This window comes from Stegastes partitus, unplaced genomic scaffold (genome assembly GCF_000690725.1).
Source record: "Stegastes partitus isolate 25-593 unplaced genomic scaffold, Stegastes_partitus-1.0.2 Scaffold1288, whole genome shotgun sequence".
NCBI lineage: Eukaryota > Metazoa > Chordata > Actinopteri > Pomacentridae > Stegastes > Stegastes partitus.
Window position 1 is genome coordinate 88,128 of NW_007579019.1, and position 22,038 is coordinate 110,165.

A 22,038-nucleotide genomic window follows, 5' to 3' on the forward strand; every position below is an offset into this window, starting at 1 on the left:
TTTGGTAGTGATGTCAGGGGCCGACAGGCCTCTGGCAGACACGTCTACTACTGATCTTTTGGCTCTCACTGTGGACTTCAGCTTAGCTTGTGCACTTGTCAAATAATCACATAGGTTCCCTCCTTTCTTGTGTTCATTTGCATACACTGATGTATACTTATTTATTCATATGCTTATTTTTGGAATCTACAAAATGCAGACTGCTTGACAAGACTAGCCAGAAAAATAACAACTACACTACTACAGTCCATTAGTGGAAGACAGGCTCATAAAGCTTTTTACTATCTGAAGACTAGTGACATGTCTGCTGGACCCCCCTCCCCCCACGCACGCACGCACGCCCGCACGCATGCACGCACACACACACACACGCACACACGCACGAAGCACCCTTCCCATCACCCCAACCTCATCCAGCAGAGCGTAAAGGGTGTGGGGTGTGGTGGGTGACGATCAGAGAACTTGGGGGAAACTGGCGTCTCCTCACCTCACCTTCCTCTTTTAAACTGTAAAGACACATGAGATTTTCCCCCAGCTTTTCTTTTTTTTTAAACATACTTACTATGTTACAGACATATAATATATAATATGTATACATACATTAGTGTTTGCTTTTTTTTTTTTTTGGAAATCATAAACCTAAAAAAGTTTAAAAAAATAAAATGTTTTATAGTGACCTTTCCAATTGGTCTCTTCCACTCAGCAAAGGCTTGTTTTTCAGGGGTCAGAGTCAGCAGACTCCCCTCCCCCTGGACTACAGACTCAATGGTTCAGGCCTTGGCCTCACAAAGCAGGCCCAGAAACATCCTCCATCCATGCCTTCAGATCCCTTTCAACCTTGATGGAGGGGCTTCTTTACAAATCTGCTCTTTTTGTTTAGGTTGATCTTTTTTAGTGTCCTTCTGTGTCCGCGTTGTTCTTCTCTCTTTTTTTTTTTAGCAGGTGTCCATCTGTACTCATCCCGCTAGTCTTTTATTTACTAAAAAAAGAGAGAACAAGCAAGTCAGTGTAAATAAGCAATAGATTCCCACTGGGAACAGTGAATTTGTTTTTACAGTATAAAGTATTTTCATCATGACATCAAAACTGCAGCAGCATCAATATCGATCACATTTAGTATTCACTGAACAAATACCATTTAATCGCTAAGCAATGAAAACACATTTATGCTGGAGAAATTAGATTTTAAAACAATATTGTGAGATCATACTGTAAATTTCAAAAACTGTTACAATGCAATGTTTCACCATCTTCACCAGTAACCAGCAGGGTTTGACTCAGAAGGTCAGGCTGATTTGTTTGTTGATTTGATAATAATGAGATAATGTTCAGTGAATGGTCGCTGTGTTCCTGCAATTTTGTGATAATCTAATTTAGCATAATTGTATATTTGTGTGTAAGTAATTAACCGGATGTCTGTAGGTGGTCCTTACCCTGGATCATTTGAATGAAATCCACACTATTCTGAGCATATTGCAACTGTGACACCTAAACATTACATTAAACTATCACCTTTTGAAGGAAATGTAAACACGTTTTTCAGTGTTCTGGCAGGTATTTGTGATGGTACGCAGTCGGCTGTGAATGGAGGCTGCAACTGTTGATGACTACATGACCAAAGTAAGATATCGTTACCAAATTGTTTGAACCTTTCATGTATCATTTAGAAAGAATTGCTAGATATCAAATGTGTTAAATAGTCAAAATTGACAATCAATAGATCTGAAATTCTACATCTTGATTATCATCTTACATGCATTTCCATACAGTTGATTCCGCCTGTTATATTGCATCTAACATGATGCTTTCTGTAGGTTTTCAGCAGTTCAGCCAATCAAAAACATTATATGTGTATCAACAAAAAAAGTCAATTAAAACTTCAAATCCCATCAGCCTTGAAAACCTCATTTCAGTCAAACCCTCAACACAACTGTTTTTGTCAAGCACCGTTGATGTTCAGCAAGACCAAATGTGTACATTTTTTTCCTGTACATCACAATCCTGAAATCCTAACAGTAAGGGAGCACGCAGCAATGTACATCACACTTCAGCAACAAGGGGAAGAGAGAAGAGGTGGAGAGGAGTGACGGGCAGAGTACAGCTGGCTGTGTCCTGGGAGGCTCTGTTCTCGACAGAACCTCTTTAATTCTGGGAGATGAGTTGTTGAGGGGAAGAAAGGAGGTGTGCGTGTGTGACTTATTGGGGGAAGTTGAATGCAGAACAGAAGACTGACTTTAATTTCAGCATTGCTTTGTAGTTGCTTCGTCCTGCCTCTCTGGAGAGAGACGCAGAGAGAGACATGACTTGTGCAGCAGCTCCAGTGAGTCGCCAATCACAGCCAATAATGGCAACCTACTGTCTCTTCTTCAGTGGCTTGTTTCTTCCCAGACACAGCTTAAGAGTCCCACAGAATAAGAATATCAGATGGGAAAGGACGGAAGGAGGGTGGGCAGCAGGGGCTGAGTGGAGCGCCCCACACCTAGGGTTCATCCAAGGTGACAAACATACTGTGTTATTCACTTTGGATAAATACTTCCACAGAGGATAGAGCTGAGAAGCCTGTGTCCACTGCTCTTCCCCTAACCAATATATAGCTGATCACTTCCCACACCACTGTGCCCTCCCATCCAACTTCACAGAAATCCCCTCAGGTTTTTCTACACTGTATCAGAGTTGAAGTGTGCGTATGTTCATTTGTAGCTACCTCATTTCCCTAACCTTTTAAACAAAGAATGTTAGAACAAGAGCTCCAGAGGTGAAAGAAGAGAAAAGGTCATCAGTCATGTTTAAAAAACAGAATCTGATTACCTTGAGTTACCTCTGTGTAGGCATGAACATTTCTGAAAAGAACAAATAACTGTAAACCTGACAGGTGCCTTTAAAAAACAAAGTATATTGAGATATGAAGATCAACAGTTAAATGTGATAAATATGCTTGCTCAATAAAGACAGTAAAACAAAGATAAACCAGTGCTGCATTCAATAATAGTGAGCCAGGAAAATTCTTGTCTGCCCAGCAGAAACATGCAGCCGAGGTCATATGCATCAGATTCTGGCATGTGAGCTTATGGAAAATTACAAAATCTGAAATATAGAGGAAAATGTGACAGAAAATCTTAGCAACTATTCAGAATAAACCATTAATTATCAAATTGTAGATCATTTACAAAAATACAAAAAAATAAATAAAAATAAAATCACACACAGCACAAGAACTACAAAGAAATCTACACATTTTCATATAAAACATTCTTCTCTAAAAATCGATTGACGTGTAAACTTAAGAAAAAAGGAGAGCACAAATTTAACAACAACTGTCGAACAGAAATAATATATGGGGAATGGACTTGACGAAAACTCTGCAGATTGCGGATAAATTTACACTTAAATTCTGCTTCTGCGCAGAATGTTACTGTCATGACTCCTACAATGGCTCTATGAAAAATCTGTGGCCTTTAAGTTGGTTCCCCTGTGGCTGCTCTGATAGTACAAACCCGCTCTGTTCATGAGTGTGCTAACTTGGACTCTGTCACCCACAGTCCCGCAGAGGAAAGTCTGTAGGGCTTTCTACTGGAGACGCAATAGAAAGTTGTGTCGTAAATGGGTCGGTTTTTGTCATTTACAGGACAAACTGAGTCTGGAGGTACACTAAATGGGTTGCAAAGTTGTAGCCAACACTGCACATATATACAGTATGTAAATGTTTATACAAAAGGTAAAATGATGACACCAAGTGTAGTAAACCAGAAAAAACAAAACACAACATAAAAACAGAAATCTAATCAATATTTGATTTAAACACCCTTTTTCTGTAAAACACCAACAGCTTGGGCTGCAAACGGAAACCAGTGAAGTGCCAAAAATTGCATTTCCTCAAATGGCCACTTGGAGCTGCTCCAGATGTGAGTCATCCTCCACAGATTCTCATGTTAAAATAGCCAACTTTACAGTCTGGTACAAAAAACAGTTTTGGTCTCTATAGCTAATTTTATGACAACTGTACGAGGGGTAATTTTTATTTATTTATTTATTTATTATTATTATTATTATTATTATTATTATTATTATTATTATATAAAACACACATATTTAAATTGTATTAAGGCTTAAAGTTATGCATAGTTAAGGGTGTGGCATTTTTTAATGATGTCAAACAGCAGTCCATGGCCCAGAAACATTTACATGGCCAACCTCACCTCCACTCACGCCCCAACCCTCAACTGGATTAGCCTTTAGTTGCGTGGAATCAGGCACAATGATGGCCAGAGCCACCACACTCAGCTTCAAAAGTGCTGTTCACGAAACCTGTGATATATAGTTTCCACATATACAGTGCCTTCTGAACCTGAGCTAGGTTCTACAAACTGCTGGACAGTGTCATTCTCATGCACCCCGTCACACACGCTGACAGCATTGTGAAGGTGCCATGGTCCGTGCTGATCTACCATCAGGAACACCTTGGGGTGGGGGATCGAGCTGCCAACCCTGCAATTATTGGACAAGCAGCTCAACTGCCTTCGCCCTAGCCACTCAATTCCAAGCAGTGGGTACTTTCTGTTGTGGTTTATTGCCTTTTTGTATAGATAGACAAAACAAAGTGGTGAGACACTGGTTGTTGGTGCTAATGCGTAAACACGTCCTATGATAAACAAACTCTAATGGCCACATTAACTATGATTGTTGTCAATTAGGAGCAAACCTGGAAGTAGTGTTTAACTGTTATAGAGCTACTAAACACATACCAAAAAAAGCAGGTCAGACTGGATGGATGTATCAATGAAGATTTGAACAGTAGTCTTTGAATAGTCTATACTGTTGGTGACTGATAAGTCACGCTGAAGTCTTTGAAAAGGGGATTTTTGGTTATATTGCTCACCACTTGTATTTCAGTGTTGAGACCAAAAAATGAAGAAAGACAACAGATTCAGAGTCAATTATTTTGTATTTGGATGGTCGCCTGTGGTGCCATCTTACAAATAATAAACTATAAATCATTGAATGGCTTTTTATGCAAAACTTTTTTCATGTCAATCACCAAAGAAGTAAAACAGAAACCACCTTAAAGTCACAGCAAAAAGCTCTCAACAGTCTCTAACCTGTTTTTAGCTAATACAGGGAGCATTTGGTCCTGCAGGACATAATGACTGACGGGATGATCAATGTGCAGTTACAAAAGATTCCAAGATGGGTAAAATATCTATCAGGTCAAATTTATTTATGTCATTTGTGGAAACCTTTTATTTCTTTTTTTTGGGGGGGGGAGAAGGGGATGGTAATGGTAAATGTTATGGCACAAAACCTTGGTTATTTAAATTTGTGCTCTCCATTTTCCCAACTGAACCAAGCTCAACCAGACAGATGAAACAGAATTATGAAGAAAAAATAAAAATGTCTTGCCTGAGAGCTGGGAGTCATAAAGTCATTTAGGAAAAAATTGCTGAAGACATTGGTGGACTTATGGTTTAACAAAATACACCTCACACAGTAATGCAATCATAGACATACAGAAAGACATTCAACTCGAGTTAAAGCCTTTTTTTTGTCATATAAAATGTAGCCATTGTCCAATTTCAAACAACTGACATATACAGTCATGTAAATAAGTACGTAATGGAAGTTGTTGCTTTTTTTTGGACATATTTGCACAAGAAAACATTTGAGCCTCTTTGATGCCTTGCCTACAGGTAAAGATGATATACTAAATGTATTCAATAGATGTATTCTTTTGTGGAAAAAGTAAGTGTACCTTTGGCCCTAGAAGCCAGTATTGCTTGCCTTGTTTGCAGAAATAACTTCTTGTAGGTTTTTTTTTACGTCGATTGATAAACTCAGTGTCAAAGACCTAATGTTGACCGATTGTGGGAAACTGGGAGGGGTAAATGCACCGTCACTTTGCTGTGTGTCTCACCTGTAATTTTAGTTGTAATGCCACACATTCCACGTGTGATCCAATGGGTTATACAAGGGAAAATGCATTGGTCCCACACGTAATCCCATGGATTCTTCATGAAATCCCATGAGTTCTACATAGGTATGTGTATGGGTTTCACCTATGCACACTTCACCCCTGCTTCAGTTAAGTTTTCCTCACACGTGTGGAAAACAGGAATGTTAAGAATTGTTATTTTTTTTTGTAGATCCGGCACTTTAATACCATTAGCTCCAGCGTTACCTGCAGATCTTGTGGTGAAAGTTTGGGGTTCTTGGGGACTTTTCTTTTTTTTTTCCATTAAAGAGTCTGGTCTTGTGAATTTGCTGGGACAGCTAGTTCTGGACAATTCACAGTCATTTGAAGTCCACACCACTTGTGGAATGATTTATTTAAATAACCTTTTACATCCCCTGCCAGACTAGGCTTAGGTATCCACATACTTTTTTTTTTTTTTCTGAAGGCCTTAGAGAGCTCTTTAAACCTTGACAGAATGACACCACACACTTCAATGGCAAAGAGAACACCAGAGACTAGATGCCAGAGGTTTAAATGAGACAGCTTACACCTGTCGATCCCTAAGGAGGTTCTAATCTAATCCAATGTAATTATGGATTTTAACAAACGTGATTGATCAATTTTTTAATTTATTTAAATTTTGACAGTGACTGCAAAACGTCAATTTTATGTAATTTGCTTCAGTATATCATCTTTATTAACAGAGACTGTAAAATACTGAGGACAACAAACTAAACGGAAAAAAGACCAGCATAAAGTGTTTCAGTACGGTAAGGTGTGCACTATATGCTGACAGGGCAGCTCCACTTGGCATTGATTCTGCAAGTCTCTGGAACGCTACTGGAAGGTTGGGATCAATTGGTTTGAGCTTCGGTGACTGTGAAGGCCAGACCATATGGTTAACATAATTGTCATACTCATCAAACCATTCAGTGACCCCTCTAGCCCGAGGGGCACTGTCACTCTGGTAGAACCCGCAAAGCTTCCTTCAGTCTAAAGGGACAACTAGACCCAAACCATGCCAGCTAAATGTCTTCTACAGCTTAAAAAAGGCACTGGATCTCCTCACAGTAGGGCTCAAATGTTCACTGATCTTCCATTAATTTGTCTGTATATGAAAAAGAACAATAACTTCCACTTTGAATGACTGTATGTATAGATAGATATGGACATCTCAGTTTCTCTTTTCATTTATATGTTCTTTTCAGTAGCATATGGACATATTGTTATTAACACTAAACAACAGACAAATAAATACTAAGCTATTACATTTTTTTCTATGATACACAAATACTGGCAAATGACTTTCACAACCAAAGACAAACATACATTTAAAATTGTAAAGCGCATGGAAGAGCATAGATAAATAAAAATACCAGACTTTTATTTACATTAGTGGTTATGAAAAGCAGTAGGTATCCCATTACCACTGACAGTACATTTTACCCTACAGAATACATAAATATGTTCTATGTGCATATCTGTTCTAGCTTCCTGTTAGCTAGAAGAATTAAGTCATTTCTGTGAGCGACTGAACTGCATCATATCCATTTTGCTACAAACATTGGAATTACTTATTAATGCATATTTTATCCCTAGCCTTTCTGTGGCACTCTTTCTGTGGTTTCCTAATAAACATGTAAACCTTTCAAAGGGACTACAGAGTGCTGTAGAGCTGTGTAAGGGTCACAATGGGTAGTTTTTTCTCTCTCTTTTTTTTTTTTCCGTTCTTTTGCATTTCTCTTGTGTTAACTTGGAATACATTTGTATTTTCTTGTGGTGTTTTATATTCCCATGCAATAAGGTGAAAGACTGAGCTGTTTTATAATATGGTATTATGTAATAGATTGCCACTGGCATCATCTGTGGTTTCCTAGGCACACGTCTATATCACTGCAGTTGGACATAAAACAGCTAATTAACCCACCTCTTTTCACAACTGCTGCTGAGGTCAAAAGACCCAAAGCATCGCCATGGGATGACAAAGCTTTGAACATTGGAATGGTCATTAAGGCTGCCTGCATCGGGATTGCATTTGGGTGCAAAGTTGCACCCTGGTCAACCTGTACAGAATTTTATATGTGAGGCTAAGTATGGTTTCCCATTTAAAGTGTGTTTGTGATTGAAAAGTAGTGTAAAACAAGTACCTGCAGGTTTCTTCATCACAAGACTAGAAGCAGAATAGAACATATCTAGTGAACACACATACAGTAATCCCTTTTAAAAAATCTAAAAGAGCTGGAGGTGCTTTGTGACATTGTTATATACTGGTATGTATGAATGCATAACTCTGGATTGTTGTTGCGGGGACTGAAAACTTTACTAACTTCACTTCAACAGAGAATGTATGGAATCAGATTTGTGTCAAAATGAACAACACTTAAACAAAACAAAACTTATTAAACATTGAAAATACAAAAAGTAAAACTTTGATGTTTAGGAAGTGTGTTTGATCATTCTGACAGAAATGTAGTTCCAGAAGAAAGGACAAAAACAGGGGCTGATGAAGAGACAGATGATCCTGCTGCATGACCTTATAATATGTTTTTATTCACTGTCCATGTCATTTCCAGTGACACAACATATGCATTTGTTAAGTAAAATAAAACGTTTTTCAGATATTGTCTATATAGTGGTACTACAAAACATCACATTAAATATTTGTAAAGACATGTATAATGTTTTGTTTTATTGGTATTTATATTTGAACCAAACGTCTTTAAAGGCCTTTGCTCACCCTTGAAAAATTTCTTTATCGACCAGCCATGCACATCACAGTTAGCCATAACAGCCAGTGTTTGAAATGATTCATGTAAAAATGATCATATACAGTCGTGACTTTACATTCCGACCCTTAACAATCCGAAGACCTTGCTATCTGACAGGTTTTAGGGAAAAATGAACGGAACCCATAAAAAATATCCTTAACATACCGACAGCCTTGGATTCCGACTCTGAGATGACATTTTATGTCACAAATAAGGATAACAGCGTATTATCTGATGTAACAATCCAACAGATTTACTTATCTTTGATGTCAACCGACGGCCCTGTGCAGAAGCGCACCGGTCAGTTAGAAATCCAGCAATGCGTAGTGTTCTAACAATACACTAGTCCCACTCATTGAGTGAGTTTGCCCAACTAATTAAGTCGGTTTGCATCAGTTTGTTCGTAAACAACTCTTCATGTGTGGAACACAGGAAGGATAGGTTTGGTGCTTTGAAGTTCTTTGAAGTATTAAACAGCGTGACATGTTTTGACACCTGAACAATTCTATGAACTTATACATACTGTGGTTGTATCGGGCTTATCAATCATAGAAGCAAATTGCTTCGATACACGCCAGACATCATACGTAAAATTGCATCTACCAAGTTTATTTTGTTTCATATAAATCATAACAATATCATATATGTAGATAGTTTATTTTAACAGCTATAAACAATAAATATTAGCAACAAATCACCCTTCAAGCATCAAGCCCTGCCTGCATCTCGACCTCCGTCTTGACAATCTGACACCCTTGCCATCCAACGTAAAATGAGTATTACATTTAGTGTCGGATTATCGAGTAATGACTGTATATAAATCTGCTTGTAACTCACTGTTTGCATTAACTTCTACAACAGAGACAAAGAGTGTAAAGTGAGCACAACCCATAGAGTCAAGGCAGTCTTGTTTTTTTTTGGAAATATGCCAGATTGAAATAAACTCTTCAATAGGTCCAGTAAAGAGTCATCAGTGTACAGCCACTGAAGCCACATCCACAGCACTATTGATTCCACTATCACTGTAGCATGAGCAATAATACACAGCTACAGGTACAACAAGCATAGCCTGGTATTGCAGCTGTGGTCACAGCCAGTGGGTATATACTGTCACAGCTGGCTGTTTGAAAGGAGGAATGAGCAATAAATGCATATTGTACAGCGTCACATCATCTCCCCCTTTTGTAACATTAATAGAGCGTTTCTCTAAACTAGCAATGTATTATAATTTGCCTGGATCGCTACACTATGGACAAGGAAATGTACAAAACTTGATACAAGGTAAAGCAAAAACAGAATACATTTCCTACCATGAATATCTTGGAGCTCTGCAGTATACCATATAGGCAAGATTTGTGGGAAATATGAAAATACAATATACTGTGGACTGTAATATGTAAACACTAGTGGAAAACTAAGAGTGGAAAAGCTGTACACGGGAGTACAGGCGCTTGTGTTAAGTGGCTGCCGAAGTGTTAGATTAAGGTCACATTTTGTCTGTGTAAGGAAAAAAAAGAAGACGTTTGATTAGACAGGGAAGGGGAGATTTGTCCCATACATATTTACTGTAACAATAGCCTTATCCTTACTGGAAACAGCAAGACAGCAAGAGGAGAGACAGTGACAACAGTGACAGCAACAGACCAACTACTGTGAATTTGTGTGTGTGTGTGCGTGTGTGTGTGTGTGTGTGAGCCTAGTCAGTCTGGTATATCTTCAAATGAGATCAGTGCTTATTGACTGAACTCTCTTATCTCTAATCTGTGGGGTAAATTGCCTTGGTTGGTGCTTTTCTTCACACTCCCCTTTCTTCCTGCACTACTGACTCCCCTCTTTACGATCACATCAGACACAACAGGCACAGATAGCTATTTACTGTTGGCAGAGTTTGTGTATGTGTGCGACTGGAAGAGAAGGACTGGGACTGGTGGCTTACTGAATGCTTGGGTGTATTAGGAGCGTTACCTGTGTTGTTTTAATCATAATGTCAGAGCTGTGCAGAATGTATGTGTGTGTGTGTGTGCATGTTGTTGATTACTTTGCTGACGTAACTGACAAGATTTTCTGATGTTAATGAGACAATGTGGAGTTTCTGGTCAGTAGTGGGGCCACAGAGCAGTGTTTTGATGAGCTGGTTTTCATTTTCCTAATTTTTCCACTTATGCCATTTTCCCTTGGGACTATTATTTCTTAAGGACTTTTTGTGATTTAAAAATGACTCCCTCATATCTGTCTTACTATTAATAGGCTTCCACATAAAAACTGCTGAGACTGATGAGAGACAGCAAAATGTTTCTCAACTCACACTGCTATGCATCCATCTTTTCATCCCTAAAAAAAATCTTCTGATGGACATGAGTTTGCTCTTTTAGTGAATGAATGGGTCTTTACTGTGTAGCAACATGAGCCTCCTGAATTTGGACCTAAAATGCCATCCGAATTTTCATTTAAAACCACAAGTACGAGATGTTGATACACATTGATATAATATTATCACAGGTCCTGTGTGTTTAATATGTAATTTGAGGTGGATGTTTTACTTCACTGATTACAGACATGGCAGATTCACAAGGGATTAAGGTCACGGCCAACCCTTTGCAATTATTACAGCTTACTAGAGACCCTAAGGTAATACTAGGGCTTCAGATCTGCACAAGCGGCGCCACTCTGGGGCCTATTTTCCTAAGTTTCAAACATGCAAGAAATTACTCTGAAGATGAGTTAATTACCTTTGACATTAATTTTGACAGATTTAACTAATCAAAAGAAACAGCATCCTTGTGTTCAATGCATGACACTGTGAGATGACTGCCGGGCTCACATTGCATACAAGCAATATTTGACATTGCTACTGTTGATAAGGCCCCTGTACACTGTAGCTCATACAAAAGAGTTTTACCACAAATATGGATCAGAGAACTTCTCTTTGCACTGGTCTCCCTGCTCTTTCATCCAATGAGAGGGTCTAGGACAGAGGCACTTGATGTACAAAACATAAGTTAGACATGGGTTTAGATGCCTAAGAACGTACACAGAAAGTTTGGAGGGAGGTTGCTGGTAGAGAGCTTTTTTGCTTTTTCATATTTTTTTCTTTTTACATGTTTGCCTCTATTGGACAGTAGACTGTGAGAATGCTGTTTTCAGGAAGGAGTCTTTACCATAATAAGGGCTCTATTTTAACTGTACAAGTGTAATGACAAAGACAAATGAATAGGTCTTCTGTGCTAGGACTGTGAGGCTGTCTCTAAGCGCACCTACTATTTTAATTCATTTAGGTGCAGCAACACAAAGTAGAAAGGGATTTGCTGAAGTGGGATAGAAATCGGAGGGGATTTACTCTTAGCCAGTCTCATCACTGGTCTCATTACTCTGAAACTGCTGTGCCAATCACTGACGCATAGTAACAGCAGTGAAATGAATGGAAAGAGATTCTTGAGGAAACTATATTCTTGTCTAAATAGGGCAGAGGAACATGAGCTGAACGCACTCAGATTAACATAAATAAATTGTCAACAACAAAACACAATGATAGAACCACTATTTCATTTTTCTTTTTTCCTTATCTCATGTTAAAATGGTCAAATCAAAGTATTTGCACTTTAATGCATTCAAAGAATTAAACAAGAAATGCTACTTTTGCTCAAATAAATGTTGGAAAGGACGCAGAGACATACAGGGTTAATGAGCCGCTGTAATCCGATGTCTCCCACATAAACACAGAATACAGAGTCAAAATAGAGCCATCTGGTATGTGTAGCATTAAATTGGGTTACTTTGTCGTAGTTTGGTGTGATTTGCACATGATTCAATAAAGGTATCAATCGTAGTAGTAGTACATAATGCTGTTATGTTCTGGTGTGGCACTATTAAAGTCAGAGGCTGCAGATTTATCAACAAGTCCTGCTGCCTTGCGGTGGCTGCAAAGATTTCATGAACTGACTTTAAGAAACATGAAACCAACAAGAGAAGCTGGAATGAGAAACTTTTCATCCTTTTCATACTCAGGAAAGGAAACATGAAATGAGAAGGACCTAGCTGGTTCACAGTGATTGATTGTTTAAAATAAAATACCTTCAAATCTATAGTTGTATAGCCAGCTTTAGTTTTAGGGAGTGCTGAAAGGTGGAACATCTAGCAGCTAAAGACCTGCCTTGGTTTCACACCTGCCCACATCTCTACAAACAGATCTGGTGATGCTAATGTTGTTTTCCACTGCTTTTAATTGACCAGCTTTATTTTAGAAGGTACATGTTTCTATTTTTCTTATTATCTGCCTTTTATGCTGTTTTAGTGAATTAGTTTTAATGACTAGAACATAAGCAGCAGCTTTAACATAAATAAGAGAAAAAAGTATTTAAACTAAAGTAAAAACAATATTAAAAAACAATTTTCCACTGTTAAAGATCCATGCCAGTATTCTTGCATGTGTAAAAAGAAAATGTGTGATTATTGCGTTTTATGTACAGGATGTGAAGAAACATGAACCATGTGAGGATTTGGTGTGGAAATAAGCTTTTTTCCTTTAAAGCCATTCAGCAGTAATGGGATACCTCCTGCCTCTGGCAGTTTGTCAGTGATCAACTGCTGCCCATTTTGCAATGGCTGCAGTTGCTCTTGCTTCACACTGTACTATAACATCCTTTGCTGGTGCATTCAGATTCTGTCATATATTATACTCTTCCAGTCACCTTCTGGGTTCATAATGCATCACTTCCTGGTAGCCATTTTGATACAGAATCACCTCTTTTGAGCTGAACAGCTCTGAGTCCATTTAAGTTAGTATGAAACTCAGCTCCAGTTATTGGCTCCCTTAAATGGAGCCACCTCTCTAATGGGGTGGAATGGCACAATTAACTTGATAAATCCAGTCTAAAATGTATTGCTGAAGCTAGAATTGTTTAGGATTAGTGATCTCAGTGTATACAGAGAAAAACAATAACCTCTTAAGATCCAAACTCTTTTTTGATATGCATTTTTTAATTTCTCTTTGCTATTTGGGCTTATTGGAACCTGATAAGTACAAAACTAAATATCATCAAAGATGGTAGTGCAAGTGTCCACACATGTTGCCATAAGGCCCCAGTTAAGCAGAATTAACTACTGTGGTAACATAACCCAAAATGTGGTGTCCACGCATGTGGACAGCAGGTCTTAAGAGGTTAAATTAAAAAATACCAAAAATTGGGAAATTGGTTAGAATTAAATCTAGTGCAAAAGGCCACTCCAAAGGAGCTGAGTTACTGTCCAATAACTTAAAGAGGACAAAAGTAAGAAAGCAGACTAAAAGTTTCCTTTCAATTCCAGTAAACTATAATTCAATTTTGTTCACATTGACTACCATTCTCTTTTTCTACTAATAACCATTTCAATGCAAATATATTCAAGTCAACACATTATAACAAAGAGTTCTTTTCCAAAATAAGTATATTACATCAATAAATGACAACTCTGTAAATGGGAAAGCAACTTGAGAATGGTTTCTCGGTTTCATGGTCACATTTGCCACCTGGAAGCTTTTTGTTTCTCTTTTTCCATGAAGTGGGTGAAGACTGTTAAGTGATTTCATTTGCTGCATTTTTTTTTGTCTGTTTTGCGGGGAAGGAAAGGGGGCGTGTATCCCTCTTTTCTAGTAGGGAGTGAAGCGACTGCACCCTCCTCTGTAAAGGCTAGCCTGCAACATCAAAGATGAAAAAGCTCCAATCAGTATTCAGTGTAGAACGTTTCCTTGTAATATTAATATTAAAATAAACTCTTCTCTTTCTTCCAAAGCAATTTTCCTCCCTTTTTTCCTGTGACTGTCTTTAATTGGGATTTTTTTTTTTGCACAAGATACATGTAGTTAGAAAATTTGTGAAGTGAGGGAATGCAGTGGTGTCTGGCCAACGGCTTCATGTACCTAAGTATAGATTTAGAGGGTAAATAGTGTTTTTTTAAAACTTGTTAGCATTAAACCAAGTGCGGACATCTATTTAACCCATTTTATTATCGTCGTTCCATATTGACCTGCTATTTCATGTGACATGTCAATGATTAAGACCTTTGATGCTTAGCAGCTAAAACTAACTCTAACCTGCTGTCATTTGTAGCCTGAAAATCTTTAGGACAAAACGTGAAAGAGGCAGATGAGATGGAATAAGCAAAAGGCAACCATTAAAAATATCCAGTAAATACATTTCTTTAAGTTCTAACAACTCTGATAGAACAGTGGCTCTGCCAACAAGAGACAGGTTACAAACTAAGTGAGGTTTTTAGATCCCAGCAAAAACTGACCTTAGTTGTACTCATGTAAAGCTTTTCTATACTACTTTCAGCCATTGATAACTACCTTTAAACCGTGAGTTGACATTAAACACAATGACAGTGCTAAACAATGTGAACCACTCTAATGGCAGAACAACCATCCTTGAGTTCTCCATAAGTTGTGATTGTTATCTACAAAAATGAAAAATACTGAACAGTTTAAACTTTACTAACTAAAAATGCTGACAGAATATAAAATGCAGAACTCAACTATGAGGGCAAATTGTGGGCCAACACACACAACATCATTTTACAAAACCTCAACTGACTCTGCAGGGGCAAAGAAAATAATAAGCCTTTATATTCTCTGTCATTTCTGAAGACCTGAGTATGTAAGACACGTTTAACCAGTAATAATGATCAGTAAACACGATCACTGTTAGTTTAAAACAAGAAGAAGGCTGTAGGGTGTGTTCAAGTTTGTAGCCAACTTAAACAAATAATTTAACATTAACCTAAGTAAAATGCTGCATACTCTCTCAGCCCATTCTCTGCTTTTTTGTGTGTTAGTCAGACAATTACCATCATAAAGACTGGTTGCATTTGTAGCTCAGTGGCCAAAGGACAGGAGTCAGTTGTGCTACGAGCACAAATTAGAGCAAGAATCAAAATACAGTGCCGTCTCTCTTTTCGTTGTATAAAAAAGAGAATGGATTCTGTATCGAATTGTGATGCCAAGAATCACAATTAATTCAAATGAAGAGATTGCTAAAGATTTACACACCTATCACCTAGATAGAAGTCTGACTTCTGCATACCTGAATGGAGAAAAAGAGAAACTAGCACTGTTTTCAAACCGACTCCTTTGCCAGACTAAAGTGTCAATACTGAAAATAATTACATTTTAAAGTAAAGATTAAGTTCTGTCACAGGCTTAACATTTTAGTAGGCCTAATTTTATCATTTTAGTATTTCTCTCTTTCTACTGTATCTGTGGACTAGTATGGTTAAAAGAGCATTGCACGATAGCATTGTTGTACTCCTGATGCACAGTTAACCCTTACATATTATTCAGGTCGAATTTGACCTGTTTTGACATTTGGTGGCAGTGAAAACACCTTAAATGTCATTTTTTGAGCCTAAACTTTGATGACTTTTCCTAAAGTGACACAAAATAAATACAATAATAAAAAATAAAGATAAATAATAATATGCACCTGCAAGCTCAAGCAATGAAATATAACAAAATATTCCAAAAATTAACAAAATAGAATTCACTAATTACGAGTTAACAAATGTCCAAACAAAGTTTAAAAGAGGGGTTGAAGTCCATAAGGTTATAAAGGTGCCTAAGCTGCCATTTACATGACTAAGGCTATGGCAGCAAAACTTAGCGTGGAAGAGATCTTCAAAGTTAAGGAAGCAGAAAGTGATTTGGAAGAGGATGTGTCAATGTAGGAAGACAACATGGAGAAAACTCTGATCACAGCCCCTCTGATGAAAATTACTCTCAGGGAGAGGAGCAGGTATGATGGCAGTAAAAATGTCATTCAAATGACTCCAGGACCCACAAGACTGGCTACTTTCCATGCCACATTCAGCTTCAATAAAATAGATTTAAATTATTATGGCTATTATGTACATGATATTGTGTGAGTAGATAATTTTCTCCAAAAACAAGAGGTGTCACAGAAAAAAAAAAAAAAATCTCCCTGCTGTCAGAAGCATTTAGTAAGGATTATTCATCCATTTATTAATGTCAGATAAGCTATTTAAACATTCTAAATAGATCTGTAGTTCAAAAATGTGTATACTTGGGTTGTGAAGGAATAAAATCTGACCAGTAGGTAAGGGTTAAAAATGGTCACAATTAACTTAGCTGAGCCAGAAATTTTGTTTTTCTTCTTGTTCTTTGACAAAACATGGTGCCCATACTATCTACATAGAAATTTGGCTATAGACAGTATAATAGGAAAATAGTCCCTGGTGGTGAGGTCACTTTTTTCTACCTCCCCAGCCCTATAGTTTTTTTTTTTTTTTTAAGTTTGTAGTCTTTAGCCTCAGTCAATACTGACTGAAGTGACAATGGTCATTCATCATTGTGCAAACTTTGTCCAGGGGATTGGTAGAAATGATATTCACTTTTTCATGAAAAACCTGTAAAAAACAAACAAAAAAAGCTGAGCATTTTCAGAAGATGAAGCCATCAAATGCCTCATGGTAGCCATTTCACTATCCAGCCCATGTCTGTGGCATGCTTGTTGTGTACAATTTTCAAAGCTTAATTCTTCTGTTCATGAACAATTCACAATACAGTGAATGTTAAAAGCAGAACAAGATTCAATATAACTTTCCTAGCTTAAAAGATTGGACATATCCAACACCAGCCGACTGGAGATTGCATATGTGGTGCCAACTCAAATGCTTGTCAACAACAGTGTCCTCCTCGGTACACTGGCCTTTAGAAGTGCTGCCCCAGTGCACCCTTAGTATTAATCAAGTTCATTTGAAACATCTGAAAGGAAGAGGAATGGCGCAAATTCCGTTAACTGAGTTAGCTGCTGGTGCGACTATAAAGGAGAATTACGTTGCGCTCCAATGGATCATGAAGACTTCTGTTGCCATATCTTTGGCAACCCAGACATTCTATGCTGTCTTCTTGTTTCTGGTTGCAAATGCAGATACTGTATGACTGACAGTGAAAGCAAGGGAAATAGCCTTGGATCTGCTAGGACCCAGAGTCTTAGTAATTTCTCAAGCAGGAAGTATCTATGGTTCTTGTCAGTCCCATTGTGACCCAAAGCTCCTAAATGTCCAGTTGTGACACAAAAGCAGTAGCTTGGAGAGCATTGTGGTCAACTCTTAGACTTGCAAATTAGTACCGTCCTTGTACGTCCACATTGTAGCTGCAAGAAAAGCTGCCGAAGGAACGACAAATATTGAAAAGCCTCCTTAAAGTGCACAGCTCTGTGAAGGAGACAGCAAAGAATAGGTTCTACAACAACAATCAGACACGTATGTCTCTGAAATACATTTTTAAAGTCAACTTTAGTTTAATTTAATTCAATTTCATTTATCTTGAAGACTAAAGATAATAAATTCAGGAATCTCTGCATGTATATGTGTCTGGTCTTCACTCTTCTCTGCATTCATTCATCCTTATGACTTAAAACTTAGCAGAAGTATTGGCCGGTGAGAGGTTGCAATCCTGATCTCTGAGCTTCGAGACTTTCTGAATCAAAACTCTACATAGCATGCATACTCCCCCAAAGAATAGTGGCCTTATCGTGGTGGATGGGTTTGATTGTCCCCCATAGCTGGGAGCTATGTTGTTGGGTCAATAGCCCCAGTAGGGTCTCCCAAGGCAAACCGGCCCTGAGGGAGGGACAGGACAAATATTGATTCACACAACCCAGGTGCAGCTGTGGTCAGAAGGTCACTGGTGCCTGTCATGGTGGCAACCCAAAAACCCACTGGTGTACACGAACTTGAAGGAGGCTGTCAGGCTTAAGAAGGAGGCCTTTCAGGCCTGGTTGGCTCTTGGTTCTCCTGAAGTAGCAGACAGGTATTGGTCAGCCAAAAGAGCTGCAGTTGCGGCAGTTGTGGAAGCTAAATCTTGGTTGTGGGAGGAGTTTGGAGAGGCTATGGACAAAGAGTTTTGGTTGGCTTTGAGGAGAGTCTGACAAACCATTCAGCCTCTCAAGAAGGGGAGCCAGGGCTTGTCCCAGACTGTGTGCAGCTGTGGGGGAGAACTGCTGATCTGGACTTGGGACATCGTTGGGCAGTGGAAAGAGCACTTCAAGGAACTCCTTTACCTGGTTAAAACATCCTCTGCTGAGGAGGCAGTTTAAGAAGATGATGGAGGATGGGCTCCAATTATTGGGGTATCACACTACTCAGCCTCAACAGGAAAGTTTACTCCAGGGGGATGGAAGGGAGGTTCAGACTAATTGTCAAATCTTGGATTCAGGAGGCGCAATACGGATTCCATCCTAGGGTGTGTAACAGTGGACCAGCTCTGTATCTTTTCAGAGCTGCTGAGGGCGTCATGGAACTTTAACCACTGGGCTGGGACACGAGTCAGCACCTTCAGTTCAAGGCCATGGTTCTTGGCCAGAAATGGGTGGATTGCTCCCTCTGGGTTGGGCGGAGGTACTGCTTCAAACAAAGGAGTTTAGGTATCTGAGGATCTTGTTCAATAGTGACGGGAAAATGGAAGGTGAGATGGACAGGCGGCTTGTTGCAGCTTTGGCAGTAATGCAGGCATACCAGACCGTCGTGGTGAAGAGGGAGCTGAGCCGAAAGGTGAAGCTCTTGATTTACCAGACAATTTACATCCCAACCCTATTCTATGGTCATAAGCTCTAGGGAAGGATCGATAGAATGAGATTGCAGGTTCAATTGGCCAAAATGAGTTTGCTTGAGCTGGGAGTAGAATCACTGCTCCTTCAAGTCAAAAGAAACTAGTTGAGGTGACTCAGACATCTGATTTTGATGCCTTTGCAGATTCAATTGGCCAAAATTAGTTTCCTCCATAGACTGGCTGGGCTCAGTCTTAGAGATCCACAGGGAGCTAGGAGTAGTGTCACTGCTCCCTCAAGACAAAAGAAAACAGTTGAGGTGGATCTGACATCTGATTCCGATGCCTTCTGGGAGACATCCTTTGGAGGTTTTTCAAGCCTGTGATCCTAGGAAAAGACACTGGGGTAGATTCAGAAGTGCTATATTTTTTATCTGGCTTGGCAACACCTCGGGATCCTCCAGGAGGAACTGGAAAACGTTGCTGAGAGATTGATGTCTGGAATGACCTGCTGACACTGTGACCCAACCACAGATAAGTAGCAGAAAATGAATGAATGCATGGATGGATAGATGGCAAAACCTGCATGCCACATGATAATATGATATTGTGATTTCCTTTTCATGTTTCTGAATTCAACCATGAACCTGAACACTACAATGTTTGGTTCTTGATGCCTGGCTTGAGGCTTTTTTTGGGATGGCTCCATTTCTGAAAATGTTCAGGGCCTCCAACTGTACAAGTGTACCAAGTTTTATGCTAGTTTCATCAACTTTTACAAACTTACTTGGCTGACAGCTCCATCTGAAGACACAAATGACTTTACACGTCTTTCTTGATATATGCACCAGTACACCTCAAGAAATGTAAGACTGATCTTTAAAATCTGTGCAATCTTGCTTAAAGGTCTGAGCTGGATGATAGTTATGGCAAAACAAAATAATTAGGATATTGGTCTGTCAAGGTTACTAAATGATCTGCTTAAAGTCACGGAGAAATCATGGTTGCCTTTAATAAAAAGGTAAGTGTTATAATTTCAGGTCTGTGATGGGCACTGCATCTCACAGGTACACCCTATCTCGGCCTCCACATCCTTGCCATGGTAGCTACTTACACTATGAGTGGATTCATTAGAATTAGTTATTTATAGAAATTGTGGATACAATATTTCACTTATTCAACCCAGAACTCTACCTTTTGCAGTCATTCAGTTATTACTTTGATAGTTTGAAGTTTGCTCATATTAGGTTGTGTTTGTGGCTACAGTTAATATGAGGCATGCTAAAAACTATAATTAAGCAACTAATTCATAAAATGTATTAATTGGGTTTTTAAAAATACAACTCTGGAATTAAAATGTATACTTTGGGGTTTGGATTGCATATGGGAGGATAGGAAGAAAGGGAAGAGTAATTTGAGGAAAAAAGAGAAGAAACTATAGATCAATAAGAATAAAAAACAGGCCACTGTTTTAATTAAGTAAATGAAGAGGAAAAAATGGTCGAAATTAATGAAGGCTTTTAGCTAGCAGCTGCACTAAGGGGCAAGGGGGTGTTTGGGGGACACATGGGGAGCTGGTAGGGCTTTAAATTTTCATTACCACAAGCACATCAGCACTCAGCATCAACCTTCATTCGTGTGGAGTCGAAGATTCTGCACCAGAAAGCAACTCCATCTGCAGCAGCTTTGCCACCAGGAACTTTAATGCTACCTCTTCTCCTACTTTTTCTTCTTTTGTGGTGTAGTTTTTTTTCCTCTTTCTACTTTAGTCTCTCACGGCACACCAAAGTATGTACTAGATGGTCATTAATCTTTGGAGGAAGTCCCTACCCACACCCACAAAAGAAAACAAATTATACTCTCTGTTTCTGCCCCATCTTCTGGGGTTCTCTAAAAGACTTTTTCATCTTTGATGTTAGCTGCAAAGCTAGCTAAAAACAAACATTAACCATTCGACTATCTCCCCATACTAAATTTGAAGAGACAGTTTCCTGTAGGGAGGAATACTCAGTCTCAACTGGATTTAAAGCAAGTAGCTTCAGACCAATGGAATTGAAGGGGGATTGTGAGAATAACGCAATGTCCCTTTTTCATTTACTGAAGTGGCAAAGATTCATATTAAACATCAAAATGGATCTCTCAGAGGGAATCACAACTTCTAACAAACTAAAAAATAGGCTTTTCCTATATTATCAACAAAACATGTCAAAAATGATTTGATGTGAATTATTCATTGACTGTTTATAGTTATCATGTAGTTTTCCCATGTTTATATGAATAGTTCACTAGACCTCTTCTGTTGTACAAAGGTCTACAATAAAGTTAAATAACATTGTGCCCAGGTGCTGTCATACAGTATGTTAATATAGCATATTAATATAAGAAAACCGTGTTAGGATGCTGCACCAGAGCAGGTTCATTATGATACCTAATTCAATTTGGTACAACATTCAGTCAGCATTTAAGAAACAGGTAGCAGACTCACCATAGTGCCCACACTGTATGTGGCGGCAGGACCAATCGTATGGTGATAGGGGTCTGCTGTTGCATAGACTCTGCCATAACTACAAAAGAGACATAAGGCAGAAAATGTGTTTATTATGACAAGACAGTCGAAAACTGTAAATAAGACCTACAGTAGCATTACCAAGACGTTCAGAGAGAGAGAGAGAGAGAGAGAGAGAGAGAGAGAGATATTGTAAAGATCAGGGCTTGCATTTATCAAGCATGAAAACATATTTTCAAAAAAACTGTGCAGAACATCTCACTAAAATCTAAAATCA

At 38.6% G+C, this 22,038-nt stretch overlaps 1 protein-coding gene across 1 annotated transcript in view; it reads right to left on the reverse strand.

The window, feature by feature from the left end:
* Positions 1-14,341: 14,341 nt before the first annotated feature.
* Positions 14,342-22,038, reverse strand: part of LOC103369438 (RNA binding protein fox-1 homolog 3-like) — a 75,126-nt gene continuing 67,429 nt past the window's right edge. Inside the window, exons 10-11 of the mRNA XM_008298155.1 lie at positions 21,741-21,819; positions 14,342-14,386 (exon numbers count right to left, since the gene is read on the reverse strand). Coding sequence (XP_008296377.1) covers positions 14,342-14,386; positions 21,741-21,819 — 124 coding nt within the window. The remainder of the gene's footprint in view (positions 14,387-21,740; positions 21,820-22,038) is intronic.